Source organism: Phalacrocorax carbo, chromosome 7 (assembly GCF_963921805.1).
Source record: "Phalacrocorax carbo chromosome 7, bPhaCar2.1, whole genome shotgun sequence".
NCBI classification, from domain to species: domain Eukaryota; kingdom Metazoa; phylum Chordata; class Aves; order Suliformes; family Phalacrocoracidae; genus Phalacrocorax; species Phalacrocorax carbo.
The window spans coordinates 47,938,022-47,951,071 of NC_087519.1; the positions used below are offsets into that span (position 1 = coordinate 47,938,022).

General features: G+C 43.9%; 1 protein-coding gene across 1 annotated transcript; it reads left to right on the plus strand.

Annotated features, from left to right (window-relative positions):
- The first annotated feature begins 699 nt into the window (after positions 1 to 699).
- OTOL1 (otolin 1) lies at positions 700 to 10,160 on the plus strand. The gene is made up of 5 exons (XM_064457923.1): positions 700 to 4,078; positions 5,221 to 5,571; positions 7,213 to 7,302; positions 8,210 to 8,281; positions 8,407 to 10,160. The coding sequence occupies exons 2-5, from the start codon at positions 5,229 to 5,231 to the stop codon at positions 9,300 to 9,302; spliced, it is 1,401 nt and encodes a 466-aa protein (XP_064313993.1). The 5' UTR covers positions 700 to 4,078; positions 5,221 to 5,228; the 3' UTR covers positions 9,303 to 10,160.
- The last annotated feature ends 2,890 nt before the right edge of the window (positions 10,161 to 13,050 follow it).

The window sequence follows — 13,050 nt, forward strand, 5'->3', positions numbered from 1 at the left end:
TAAGAGAGGAGGAAAAAGGTTGTAACTTGACTTGATTACTTTATCTATTGTGCTGTCTTATACGGAAATATTCCCTCCCCTAATTAACAACATAGCAGAAAATTTTCCTTTCAGTCTGTTTTCTGTTTAGCTCAATTGTTTTGTGACAATGAGTAAATGAAAGCAGAACACATTTCAGTTTTTCAGAAAATAAAATTAGTGGCGGGGGAGAGGAGGGCCTCTTCCAGGAGGTCTGTTAAATTGTGGTGGGAAATCTTGTGAGAAGTGTTAATTGTTTTTTCACACAGAAATGCTAATTTCCTTTTAACACTTTTTGCCCAGCTCAGATGTAATTTAATTCCATTTTTACCCACTTCCTATTCTATGTGAATATTCTCTTTTCAGTTTGCCTTCTTGATACTTGAGCATTAAGATTTTAAATTACCTGTTATTACAAACCTAGCTTATTTTCTATGCTGTTTGATTTTTCACTGTTTCCTCCTTTATTGTATTTCCAAAACAGATTTTTTCAGTTTATCAGTCTACCTTGTGTCTGCAGGTCTAAATTTTCTATTTTCATTTGCAAACGATTGGAATCGGAACCCTCTGGGAGGCACTTTTGAATCTCCTTTGCTGATCTCATTTAAGAAATACTCCATTAATTTAATACAAAATAAATTTACACAGTTTACTGTGTCCCTCTGTGTTTCAGAATGGCAGCCAAGGAGAGGATCCTGCAAGTACAAGGTTGTTGTGGCCGCATCCAGGTTCAGGACCCCACTTTGTCCGAGGAGGAGCATCAGGCTGCACAGGAAGGGAGACATGAAGGTCTCTGGTGAAATCCTTCCTTTCCTCCCCATCTCGAATAATGATGGGGAGCTGGCAATAGGGTTGCAAGGATTAGTGGTTGCAAAGATGCCACTTCCTTGGGGAGTTGCTTTATGCTTGTTAAAGCTTCTTCCAGGATGCACCGGCTTTTGTGTTGTTCTCTTTTGCCAAGTCCTCGGAGTAGCTTTTAGTGACCCAGCAGTTATGAGAAGATCCCAGCCCTTCCTACCCATAGCTGGTGGATGTGCCAGTAGAAATCAGTAGCACAGACACAGCTTTTTTTTACTTAGCTTTGCAAATCTCCGTCAAAAACAGTATCTGCAAATATGCAAGGCTAGGAGTGTGTTTGAAATGTACTTTGAAGGAATTTTAATGGCCCACATGCATCATTTATATCAGTAAAATGTAGATCCCGATCCCCTGAATAAACAGGGTGATTAATCTAGTGCTAAATTTTAATTTACGCTCTCAATCCATGAGTTTTCCAAACTGTTTCAGTAACTCAACAAGCACTGTATAACTTAAAAGCCTGCAGTTGCCACATAATCTAATAATACTATTCCAGACCGCTACTATTCAAGTTATTCAGGAAAGTACACTAACCCGGGATAAAAGCTGTGTATCTTGCTTTAGCTTTAGCTCGCAGCAAATATGGCACTAAACTGAAGTCTGTAAGAGTAGCTTTGGTGAATACGGAGGCAACACTATAGAATGACAGTAATCTTGGTTAAAAATGGTTAATCTTCCCCTGTTGAATAACTTCTGTTGCTAATTAAAAGTCCTGAGTTAACACCAAAATAAGGATTTTATTACAATTGATTTGATTGCCTTTTACCTTCAATTTATGTGTTCATGGTATTGTCAGAAATATTACTGCTGAAGACACAGGTATTTTTACCTTTGGTTTAAAACACTAACAGTATTGAAAAGAGTTATTAATTTTTTAAAAAGAACTGTTTAAATTCAGGATCCAGCTCTGTTTTCAGCAGTACGAAGGAGCATCAGTGAGTGCTGGTGCAGGTTCTGTTGCGGGACCCGTGACAAGCCCATGTGCTACATGGGATTAGAGCATCTCGCTGCAAAACTCCTGATTTATTTCTTTGGAATAGCCTAAAAAGCTGGTGAATTAATCTAGCCTGGTATGCTTAGTAATAGGCTTTCCTTAATCAAATTTTTATTGCTGAAAGCTGTAGACTATTGTGTGGGAAGAGGTGTTCGCAAATAAATCATGGAGGATTACGATTCTCTCCACTTACATTAAAGGAGAATTGATTGTTTTCTGCAGCCTGCCTGAAACAAGCAGCCTTTCTTGTCCAGCAGCTGAGCTTTGAGTGTACTGGTATGTAGTAAATTCAGAGTGATTGAGTGAGATGGTTTCCACGCTCATATTTCACCAAGACAAGGCAATGAAAGGCAACCTCCCATTCCTGCATTTCATACTGCATTCTGAACTGGGTTGGGAAATCTAAGAATAAATGCTGGCCCATTTTAATGTCACCGGGGAAGGAAACGACTGCTGTGATTGCTGGGAAAGAGCGAGGAAAATCAATTAGCCCATGAAATCTGGAGGGGTTATCAGTTCCAATAGGAACAACATTGTCACAACCCTCCCTGGGGAGATTTGTCCCAGGGGGACAAAACCAGGCCCTGGGTACCGTGCTCTATGCCAGAGGTGGAGGGAGCAGAAAGCATTTGCTTGCTCCATCTCTGCATTTACCTGGGACAGCCTGGATTTGAGGCTGAATTCCCATTTCAGTGCATTTCCATGCGGGCACTTGCACACATGCACACATGATCCCATGCAGCTATTTCTGTAATTTCTCTTTTACCCTTTCTTAACTCCCACTGCAAGGAGGGCAGTGTGAGGCCAAACCGCACGCTAAATACCAGGAGAGAAACCTGGACCCTGCTGAAACAAATGGACAAATTCACGCTGAGTCTGTTGGTACCAAAACATGATGCTGTGAGTTGAAAGAGGAGTGTCCCTAAAGCCCTGAAAACTGGTGTTGGGGGAAGAGCCAAAAAAGTCCCATGTGGAGAACAGTGTCCCAGCCTGGGGAAGGCATCTGGATTTCCTCAGATTTCAGTGTCACCTTGCTCCTTTCAGGGGACTTTGCCAATCCCCCTGCTCCCCACACCGTGCAGGTTCTCATTGGCCACGGGAGCAGCTGTTACACAAATAAAACTGATTCTCTCCGAAAATAAGATTGCCTTTTTCAAAGTGCCGTTGAGGGGGGGCCGTCCTGGGAGCAGGACCGTTTATAAGGTAGGAGATAGCATGCACTGGTTGTTTAGTCTTCAGGTGGGATATTTGCAATGAAGTCATAGAATTTAAGACATACTGGCAATACAGTTTGTCTCAAGGAAAGTTACTGTCTGTAATGAATGTATAGCTGCATGAGGACTAGTGTTTTTCCTCCCCTGTATAAGAACTTGAAATAATTAAATAACAGAAAGTGCAATCATCTCCCTGCCATTTAAAGCTGGGAGATTGGGGTTAAATACCTGTTGTGAACTAGAATATCTAAATACTATAATTTTAGGGACCAAAAAAAAGTGTATTATTACAATGTTATGAAGGGACACATGCTAACAATTAGTAGATATTTAGATCCAATTAAATGTAGATGTACTGAACGAGATGTCAACTGCAGCAAAGTTTAATTCTTCTTGTTTTGTGTCCACTGTGAATCATAATTTTTCCTAGTGGGGGGAATTCAAATGAATTATTTTAGAACAAGTGGCGGTGAGCTAATGTAATAAAAAAAGTCCAAAATTTCAATTTTATTAAACTGCATTTATATATTTAGGAATAATTATTTTAGGAACAGTCTTGCCCATTATAATGAAAATCTGTTTAACAGTTCCTTTCTCTGAGCAATTTATTCTCTAAACAGACTGGTAAGGTATAATTTTTTTATTAATTATGTTTTTTCCAGTATTTGACAGCAATACATCAATCTGGCTATGTAACTGGAGAGTGTCTGGTTTTAGAGCTTGTTGCAGAGGTGGTTTGTGACAGCAAAACATAGAAATGGGCAGTTACGGGTTTATTTCATTATCTGCAGCAGTGGCAAAACGCTCCCGCATGAGTATATTCTTCAAAAGGAGAATTAGGTGCCTTTTCTTCCTCTTCCTAGCAGCAGATGACCCTCCTTCTCTGCGACTACGGCTGCTTGCCTGCTGCTGGCTGTAAGGTCTGGCTCCTCTCTGCCTGCCCGCACTGAGCGCTGCCCTCCGTGCCAATCATCCCGGAGTTAAACCCTTCATGGTAAGGTTGGCAGGGGCTGGTTGGGAGCAAATACAGGCCTATGACAAAAGCCAGTGCCCGGTAGCCTGTCCTAACCTGACACATGCATGGAGAAGGGATGACTTATCCTTTGCTAGAGCTGATGGGGTGAAGAATGGGGTTGAACAGCAGCTACAGGCAACAGCGATCACGGGGGATTTTGTGTGGATAATAAATTTTCCATTAAATGATTTGGTTTTGTGTGAAAATGGAAAAATTCATGACCCCTTCCTCTAGAATGGAATTCTTAAAGATGGAAGGATTATAATTCAGCCCCCAAATACCTGACTCTGAGCTGGACCTCCTTTTGCCCTCTGGATGGCAAGGATAGTCAGGGTTTCTTCTGGCGACTTTTTCATGCAATGAAGTGCCTTAGCTGCTAAGGAAGGTTAGATTACAGGTTCAGCAAGAAAGGGAGTCTGTTCCGTTTGTATTTACAGGTCCGTCCACTGGTTTAAAAAAGAAACAAAGATGCATTATATGACAAGTCATCTGAGAAGCGTCATCTGTCCTATAGGAATAAAATGTGTGCTTCTTACTTTGTTCTTTCTTTCTGGTTCAGCTAAATCGACACTTCAAAAATAAAAAGAACGGACCTGAAAGTTTACACTAAAAGAATATGCAAGTCCAGAAAATCAGTCAGTAACAAAGGAAAAATCGACACCAAAATTTTGGAATACTTGATGTTTTGTTTTGTTTCCATTTATTCTTTTAGAGCAAACCTTTTTACAATCTGCAGTTGTGTTGCACTGTGAAATCATTACTGAATTATTCCTAATCATACACTCGGAAGAGAGATGTCATGTGTTCCAGTGATCGTATAACTTAGTCAGTCCCTTGAACTTCTATTGATACCCGTGGGAGCACCGCTGACCACAGTGAGCAGGAGCAGCCAAATGACAAGTGCTCTGTAGGGTGACGGTCAATAGGCGTGAGCAGGCAGCAGGTTTCGCTAATTGTGCTTTACTTTCCCTATAAAAAGTGAAGCTTTGTAGCATAGTCCTCCAGGCAGGTGCCCACATGTGCCTGACACTACTCCTGCAAGTCTTCTGGCTTTGTGGGGAACATGCGAGTGCAAACGGTGTTGTGCAGCAATTTATTATTGCCTTCGTCTTTTCCTACAGCTGCCAACATGTGGAGCTCACCGGGGCCCATCTCAGCACTCGTGATGCTGGTTGTTGCTGCCGTGCATGTGGGAGCGAAGGTGACCCCAGCTGTGAAGTACACGAAGCCGAAGCCCTTACAGCTGGCGGGTGACGGTGCCTCTCACACCCCCCTCACCCCCCTCACGGGGAAAAGCCCATTCCCGGCAGCACCGGGCAGAGCCGAGTTACCCACCCTGAGCCCCGTGGCCCGAGGGGCCACCACACTCTTCCCCTTTGAGAACTACACACTTGACACAGCCGATTTCTTCTTCAACTGCTGTGACTGCTGCCCGCCTGCCGTGGGGCCCCGGGGGGAGCAGGGACCCCCAGGTACAGCGACGCCTGTCTTGCTGCCCTCAGCTAAAGCGCGTAAACCGTATCAAGGCATCTCCTGCTTTTCCTGCAAGAAATGAGTCGGCAGGACTTGTGCAGCAAATGCCGAATGTGATTGTAATTGTGTAAAGCCAGAGCAAAAAGTTGCATGCCAGCCACATCCCAGGAGTTATAAAACACCTATAGGAGTGGGAAAGCCCCAAAAAGGAACTTCCTGCCCACAGCACTCACTTTGAGGACCACACTGGCACGGGAGTGCATGCAGAGCTGGCCCCACAGCACGTTGCAGCTGGCGGGTGCCCCACCTGGCCACGCTCTTCGATTCTCTGTCCCTGTGTCTGATCCCCTGGGAGTTACAGATTTACTTTCACATTCCCTTCAACCATGGCTTTATGACCCTCAAAACTACCTGCAAGCAGTTTTGCGTCTTTGCTGAAGGTTTATGATAAAAGCCTTTTTTTCTTTTTTCCGCTTGGAAAAGAGGAAGTTAAATACAAAAATAATTTTGAGTTCAAATTTTAAAGTAATTATTTGCTCTCACAAGAGGCAGCTCTATATAGAGCACCTAAATATTTTATAAGACGTACTTTGTCTCTTTTTTCTACTGCTAAAATACATATCTACAGAGTGCCCAATTCTAATACCGCTATAATGAATAGTGCATTAGTCTGCAAATGTTCACTTTAATAGCACTAATATTGGAGATAGAAACTATTCATCTGAGGAAAGGTGGTAAAATCATGAAATAATTTTCTTTTAATACAATGTACTTGGTGGATTTTCACTTCCCATAGCTCGGGAGGGATTGGCTAATGGAAATTATAGTGGCTGCAGAGGGATTTTGCACTCATACATCCCTTGAGTGTTGATGGAAAAGCCCTTGTGTCAAATGGGTTGTGTTGTCATGATTGAAGCTGCCATAGTCTGCTCCCAGACATGCACCGGGAGTCTCTAGATCCCCAAGTGGATGAAAAAGTAAAAAAAAATTGAAGCCAGCTTGCTTGCCTTTCAACCCATCCTTTATGCAGCATGGAGCTGTCTGCCAGGTTCCGCTTTTATATTTGCAGACTTAATTCTTTTTAAGGAGAGGGGCAATTACAAAGCTATGGGAGCTCCTTAGATGCGCTCGAATATTAAAGACAGATTACTTCTGATGTTTTATGAATGTCTGAGCTCCTGTGGCTCAAGGGCAGCTGAAAGTTGGTTTAAAAAAACTCTTTAACTACAGCCATGAGTGAAATGGCAAACCGTAAGGTATGGGCATTGCAGTAGCTGAAAGGCAAAGGCTGGGGGGCTGCGTGCCTGACCGGGAGACCTGCGAGCACGCACCCCACTAATCTCAGCACGAGCAGTGCAGCATCGCCCCTACCACCCCTACCGCCCTACCTTTTGCCCTGCCGTAGGGTTTCAGCTGCCATGTCTGCAACGCATGGGGGAGCAGGGCTCAGGCCAAACCTGTCTGTCTCACGTCTTCCTTGCATTGGTTGTGTGATGCCAAATAGCCAGCTCTCCTCAGGGTGGTGGAAACAGAGTTTGCCTTACATGCATCTCTCGATGCCACGTTGCCTAGTGAATTTTCTTTATAAACTTAAACCTTTTAATTAATAAGATAATTTTCTTGATGTGATTACATTACAGGTCCCAAGGGGGAGAAGGGAGATGCTGGTCTACAAGGTCTGCCAGGTGCTCCAGGTCCTCAAGGTCCAAAAGGTTCTAAAGGAGAAAGAGGTAAAGGAGACTAACTGCTTATTTCAAAAAACAGATGCTGTTGTCCTCGTTGAATACCACAAAATTATAGGAAAATATATTTTTCAAAGAGTATTCTGATATGGATTGACACCTTGAGAGTTTTAGCTGGCATTAGCGCAGGGACAATAACTCAGATGGCGGTAGCATATGTGCAGGCAGTATAGGAACAGGTGCTCGTAAAGATCTCACTTGAAACTCCTTATCCTGAATGGGATTTTAAGAACTGAGTTCAATTTGCTTTGGATTAGGGACATAAGTAGGAAAAAAAAACCCACCATGGAAGCTATGTGCAGGTGTAGAAGCTGCATTTCAATTTAAGTATCTCAGGCAAAATTATTTCAGCTAAGGCGGTGAGCAATTATTATTCATCAGTAGTAACCAAAAGGAAGCCCTGCCCTCCATTTCAGACCCAGAGCAGCTTTGTCCTGTGGCCACACACCACTGGTGGAATCCTGTGGCTGCCTTTGGGTGTGGCGAAATGCACAGCAAAGCTGATAACGGGGGTCCAGCAGCAGCGTGCTGCGCAGTTCAGCCGGCGTGGTCTCTTAGGCTTTGATTCACTTCTTGAGCAAGACTTTTGGCAATCCTGGAGTGAGAAGTGCAGAGCTGTCATCTTCTCCATCTTGCCATTAAACAGCACCAACAGCCTCCCAACAAATCACTGATTAGAGTCAGAAATCCAACATTCGGGTGAGATGCAGCTGTCTGCATGATGGTGCTTGGTACTGTGAGAGTCAGCTGAGGTTTCTGAAGGCATGCATTGCTCATCTCTGTTTTACTAATGAAGCGAGGGACGCATGCAAAATGGTACCAGTCATCTTCTGTGCAATGATTGCTGTGCTGCAGACAGCATCACTAACAGTATATTAATGGTGAAATGTCCTAGGAGGCAAAGGGGAGCAAGGCGAGCGAGGAATAAGTGGAAACCCCGGTTATCCAGGCAAACCGGGGCTGCAAGGTATGTAACACAGGCTGGGAAAGCCAGGAATATTGCACTGCCCTTTCCCTTTGCTGTTGGTGATGCTCCTCCATCTCCTAAGCAATCCAATACTTTTTATCTTTTTTTCTTCCCCACTTTCCTAGGTGAAACTGGAGTAAAAGGCAATAAGGGCAACTATGGCTACCCTGGACTGAAGGGACAAAAGGGGTCCAAAGGGGACACTTGTGAGAATGGGACCAAAGGAGACAAGGGAGACAGGGGGAATGCTGGAGACCCAGGAGTGGATGGAGAACAGGGTGACAAAGGGGAAAAGGGAGACACAGGGGAGAAGGGGTATTGTGGGGAGCCAGGGGGGAGAGGTGCGAAGGGAGAAAGAGGGGAAGCGGGGACAAAGGGAGAAAAAGGGAGCAAAGGGGAGATGGGGGTTGAGGGAATTCAGGGGGTGGATGGAAAGCAGGGAGAAAAAGGCGAGCGAGGAAGTAAGGGTGAAAAAGGGGACCTGGGACCTGCTGGCTTGATGGGACCTTCTGGGCCCAAGGGGGTTGCTGGCAGCAAGGGAGGTCGAGGGGTCCCAGGAAAGAAAGGCTCCCGTGGGGCGAAGGGCGCCCGTGGGGACACCGCAAAGCTCCTGAGATCAGCATTCAGCGCCGGCTTGTCCAAGCCCTTCCCTCCGCCCAACGTCCCCATTAGATTTGACAAGGTCTTGTACAATGACCAAGAAGATTACAACCCTTCCACGGGGAAATTCAACTGCAGCGTGCCTGGGGCATATGTCTTCGCCTACCACCTGACAGTGAGAGGGCGCCCAGCCCGCGTCAGCCTCGTCGCCCGCAGCAGGAAGATGGCCAAAGCCCGTGAGACGCTTTATGGCCAGGAGATTGACCAGGCATCCTTCCTGACCATCCTGAAGCTGAGCGCAGGCGACCAGGTGTGGCTGGAGGTTGCACGGGACTGGAACGGGGTCTATGTCAGTGCTGAGGATGACAGCGTCTTTACAGGGTTTCTTCTGTACCCAGATGTTTTTGAGATCCTGCTATAGATTTAAAGGGCAAAGATGTTGCTGAGAAACATGCCTTTCCCCCTGCCTGTGAGAGGAGAAATGAGCATCAGTTTAGCATATTGGTTTAGTTGATAGATTTCATGATCTTTTAACAAAAATATTTGTATTTGCAAAATATGGATTAGTTTTAACTAGCAGCCCCAAGAAGCAGCACGTCCTTTGCGCAGGTGGGTGATGGCAAAGAGAAACCATTGTCCAAATGCCAGCAGGACCCGCAAAGGGAGGGGATTTCACATCACAGGCTTCAGGTTTGTAATTAGCCTATTCAAAATATTTGATGAAACTCATTGTCCGACTGCAATTTTAATCAGGCCAGCTCCTGCAATCCTTGGATGGTCAAAACTCCTCTGGAAATCAGTACTGATAACCACTGGTTTGGGTAAAAATTACAAACTTTGATTTGTAGAGCTTAATCAGACTTGTACAGGAGCAGTAGGTTTCTTGAAATCACATGAAAAGATTTAAAGTTATTTTATCATTGAATCAGTATTATCTAGTACTTTAGACTTGGTCATGAATTATATAAAGGTTTGTCAAAAAGAGTATTAGAGCTATTTGATCAGTGTAAAAAAACCCTAACTTTTGTCCTTAGGCAAAAATATATCTGAAACTTTCAAAAGTAACTGAGAGAGATGTATAATCCACCCTATTAGGCTACTCAGAACCCCCTGGTTTCTGAGACGCTGGCGATTCAGCTGATGCTGCAGGGTTGGCTCTTGGCCGTGGGGAGGAGGAGGAGGCAGCCAGGAGCAGGCTTTGACACTCGCACGAGTCCTAAGGTGGTGTGACAGCCCAGCAGACGTGTGGGCACATTTTTAAAAAGCCGGTTTACCAAAATGGAACTGAATCTTGTGACATAAAAGTATGACATTAAATAATCTCTGGATGTCAGATTGGATATATTCCCTTATTAATGCGCCTTCTCTCATCATGGTAACTTTACACTACCTTTGGCATATTAACTATGGCACACAAAATTGTTCCAATCACTCTTTTTTTGAGAAAAAAACCTCAAGTCCCATAATTAGCCTTCAGTGGCACTGGGATTTACTTGTCTTCTCAGACAGTCACAAGCCCGGGACATTTTCCCAGCGATTTGATGAATGCTGGGTCTGACCCCCAACACGAACAGGGCAAATTAGTCTACTATTCCCATTGCTCTCAGTTTCCTTGCTTAAATTGCTATCATGCTTTCCATACCATATATCAATACCATCATAAATCATGTCCCTGTCCCTAATGTCTTCTTTTTACATGGCACCAAGGTGAAGAGTTCCTGAGACTTTTTTAATACAGTGAGAAAGTTAACACCAGAGGACTGCCATTAAATGTTAAGATAAAAACAAGGCCATTTTAAAAGGCTGATCCTATCTATCCTGTAAATGTAAAGGGTCCTTCAACTCATCAGCTTTGCAGCCCTCTTTCAGTATCAGCAATTCAGCTGTGAGATGAACCGAAACCGACTTTGTCAAAAAGTTGGTACTTAATTTGGTACTTAATCTGAGTTAGTTCCTATGTGGTTCAAATCCAGAGTACTAAGTATATAAAAGATGCAGATTTCAGTTTATGAATTCTCTGGCAGCTGTTAAATATTGAGGAAAAGCAAGAAGTTGTAATAATAATTTTAGATTCCTGCTGTGACGACACCCTCAATTCTTTTGTTGCGCCTTCATGCTGCTCCCCATACGGCCCCTCTAGCAGATGGTGGTATATGGACATCTGACTAGCAATTTTCTCCTGCTGAAGTTTCTTACACTTTTTCTATAAATAACCTCTACAAATGCTCTTGAGAAAGCAATGCAAAAATTCAGTCTCTCTCAAGAACTTGCTCAGATCTAATCGTCTCCATAAATTAATTGCCTGGTGCTCTGGGGGACAGAGGAGCTGGCAAGACCGTACAAACTAGAATAGTGCCTCTTCCTTCCTAAAATCTCCGTATAAGATATACCCATGAAGGGGGCAGCCAGAGTAGGAGACATTGAGCTGCTTAAATCCTGCAAAGGTGCTCTGAGAGCAGGTTAATATGGGCAGCTGGAGACAATTCAGGCTGTGCAAAGGTCCAGACTTGCAGATCCTGGGGAAGGACATGGGATGCACATGACACAATCCCACTGATTTCTAAACCCCCATAATGGCTATGGGAGGGCTGCCATGGCAGTCTGTACTGGCTCCTGTGCTAAGGACATATTTTATCATTAACTACATACGAGTGGAAGGGTTTTCTGCCTGGAACCCTGACTGGGAAGGCAAGAAGCATCTCTACAGCTTACTGAAACAACACACAGCTCCTTCATAACCATAAGTCTCTTAGGGTCTATGGCCTTGCCAGAGGTACTCTTAGTTTAATTTAAAGTATTGATGTTTATTTTGAAAGCAGATATTTTCTTTAAATTTGTTTAATATACATTAAACAAGTATCTTGTAAAGTCAAGTGTGTTAAACAGAGTGAGGCGTGGTTTGGATAAATATGGATCTTTGCAGAGAGGGAGTTATCTTTATCTAATATCAAATTGAATTAGGAATATTGCCTGGAAAATATTGTTTCTCTACATTATTATTTTTTGTGCTTTGATATCTTGGCCAAACCATATGTTGTTTGTTAACCAAGTACCTTTAATCAGATCAGTCCACAGCTGGGCTCCAAAATTGCCCCAAATCAGTTTAAATTTTCAACACAAAAAAATGTACACAACAACTCCTTTTACAGGCAGAGACCGATGGGCTTGGTGTCTCTGTAGGGTTTCTGTCTTTTAAAGGCCCTACGAAACCTCCCTGCTCAAAGGGTGTCAGAGCTTTAAACACGGCAGACCTGCGGGAGGGCAGAAATGAAGGAGACGGGCCCAGCTGGGTGTGACATGCTGCTGGTCTCGGCCCTTGCCAGTGCTGCCTCCACCTGCTGCAGTGCTGGGCTTTACCCCTTCCTGCCTGCTCCCGTTTGGCTGGAACACTTTAATCCAGGCCATTTTCCATTGTAAAAGGTCTTTTATTTTTTTTTTGCAGTCTCACTGCTGTGGGGGTTCTTTGGTGAAGCGTTCTGCTGCAACAACTTTTAACGGAAGTAAACTGTTCTGCAGGAGGTTTTAAAACCCCCCTCACTTTTATATAGCTTTCCTCATTTTTCATGCTGTGTCAGAACAACAGCGAATTAATTGATTGAGGATGTGTTTTGTCTCATTGTGTGCCACTGCTAAGAAATACCAAAATATTTGTTCCATTTTACTTCTGCTTCTACTTAGCACAGATTTATTTTGTAAAACTAAGTGTCTCCTGTCTGGGCTGCAATGAAGCAGTTTGACACTGGTATAAGGAAAAACAAATGCTCAGTGTACTAATCAGAAGAGCAGCTGTTTTCAATAACTAAGAAAAATTATTCCAAGCTGACATAAGGCCATAAAACCCAGCTGCATCTTTAATTAGGATGTTGAGGGCTGAATCTACAGAAAGATTTGGGTGCCTTGCTAGCAAAAACGTATTGGAGCCCTGAGTTAGGCAACTAAGTCCTCTGTATAAGACCAGGGAGAGAGAGGACTATCAGACGGACGGATCCTGAGCAGTCACTACTCCTTGCTGCCACCACTCTTCCCAACCTCAGGAAACAGGGTATGCTGGTGGGAAGGAAAATCATTCTTGATACTTTGATAAAGCCCCTATCTGATACAGCTTTGCTTTGTGCCATCGCTTTCATCTCAAAGTAAATAAAGTACCTGGAGTGGTGTCAGGGCAGCGC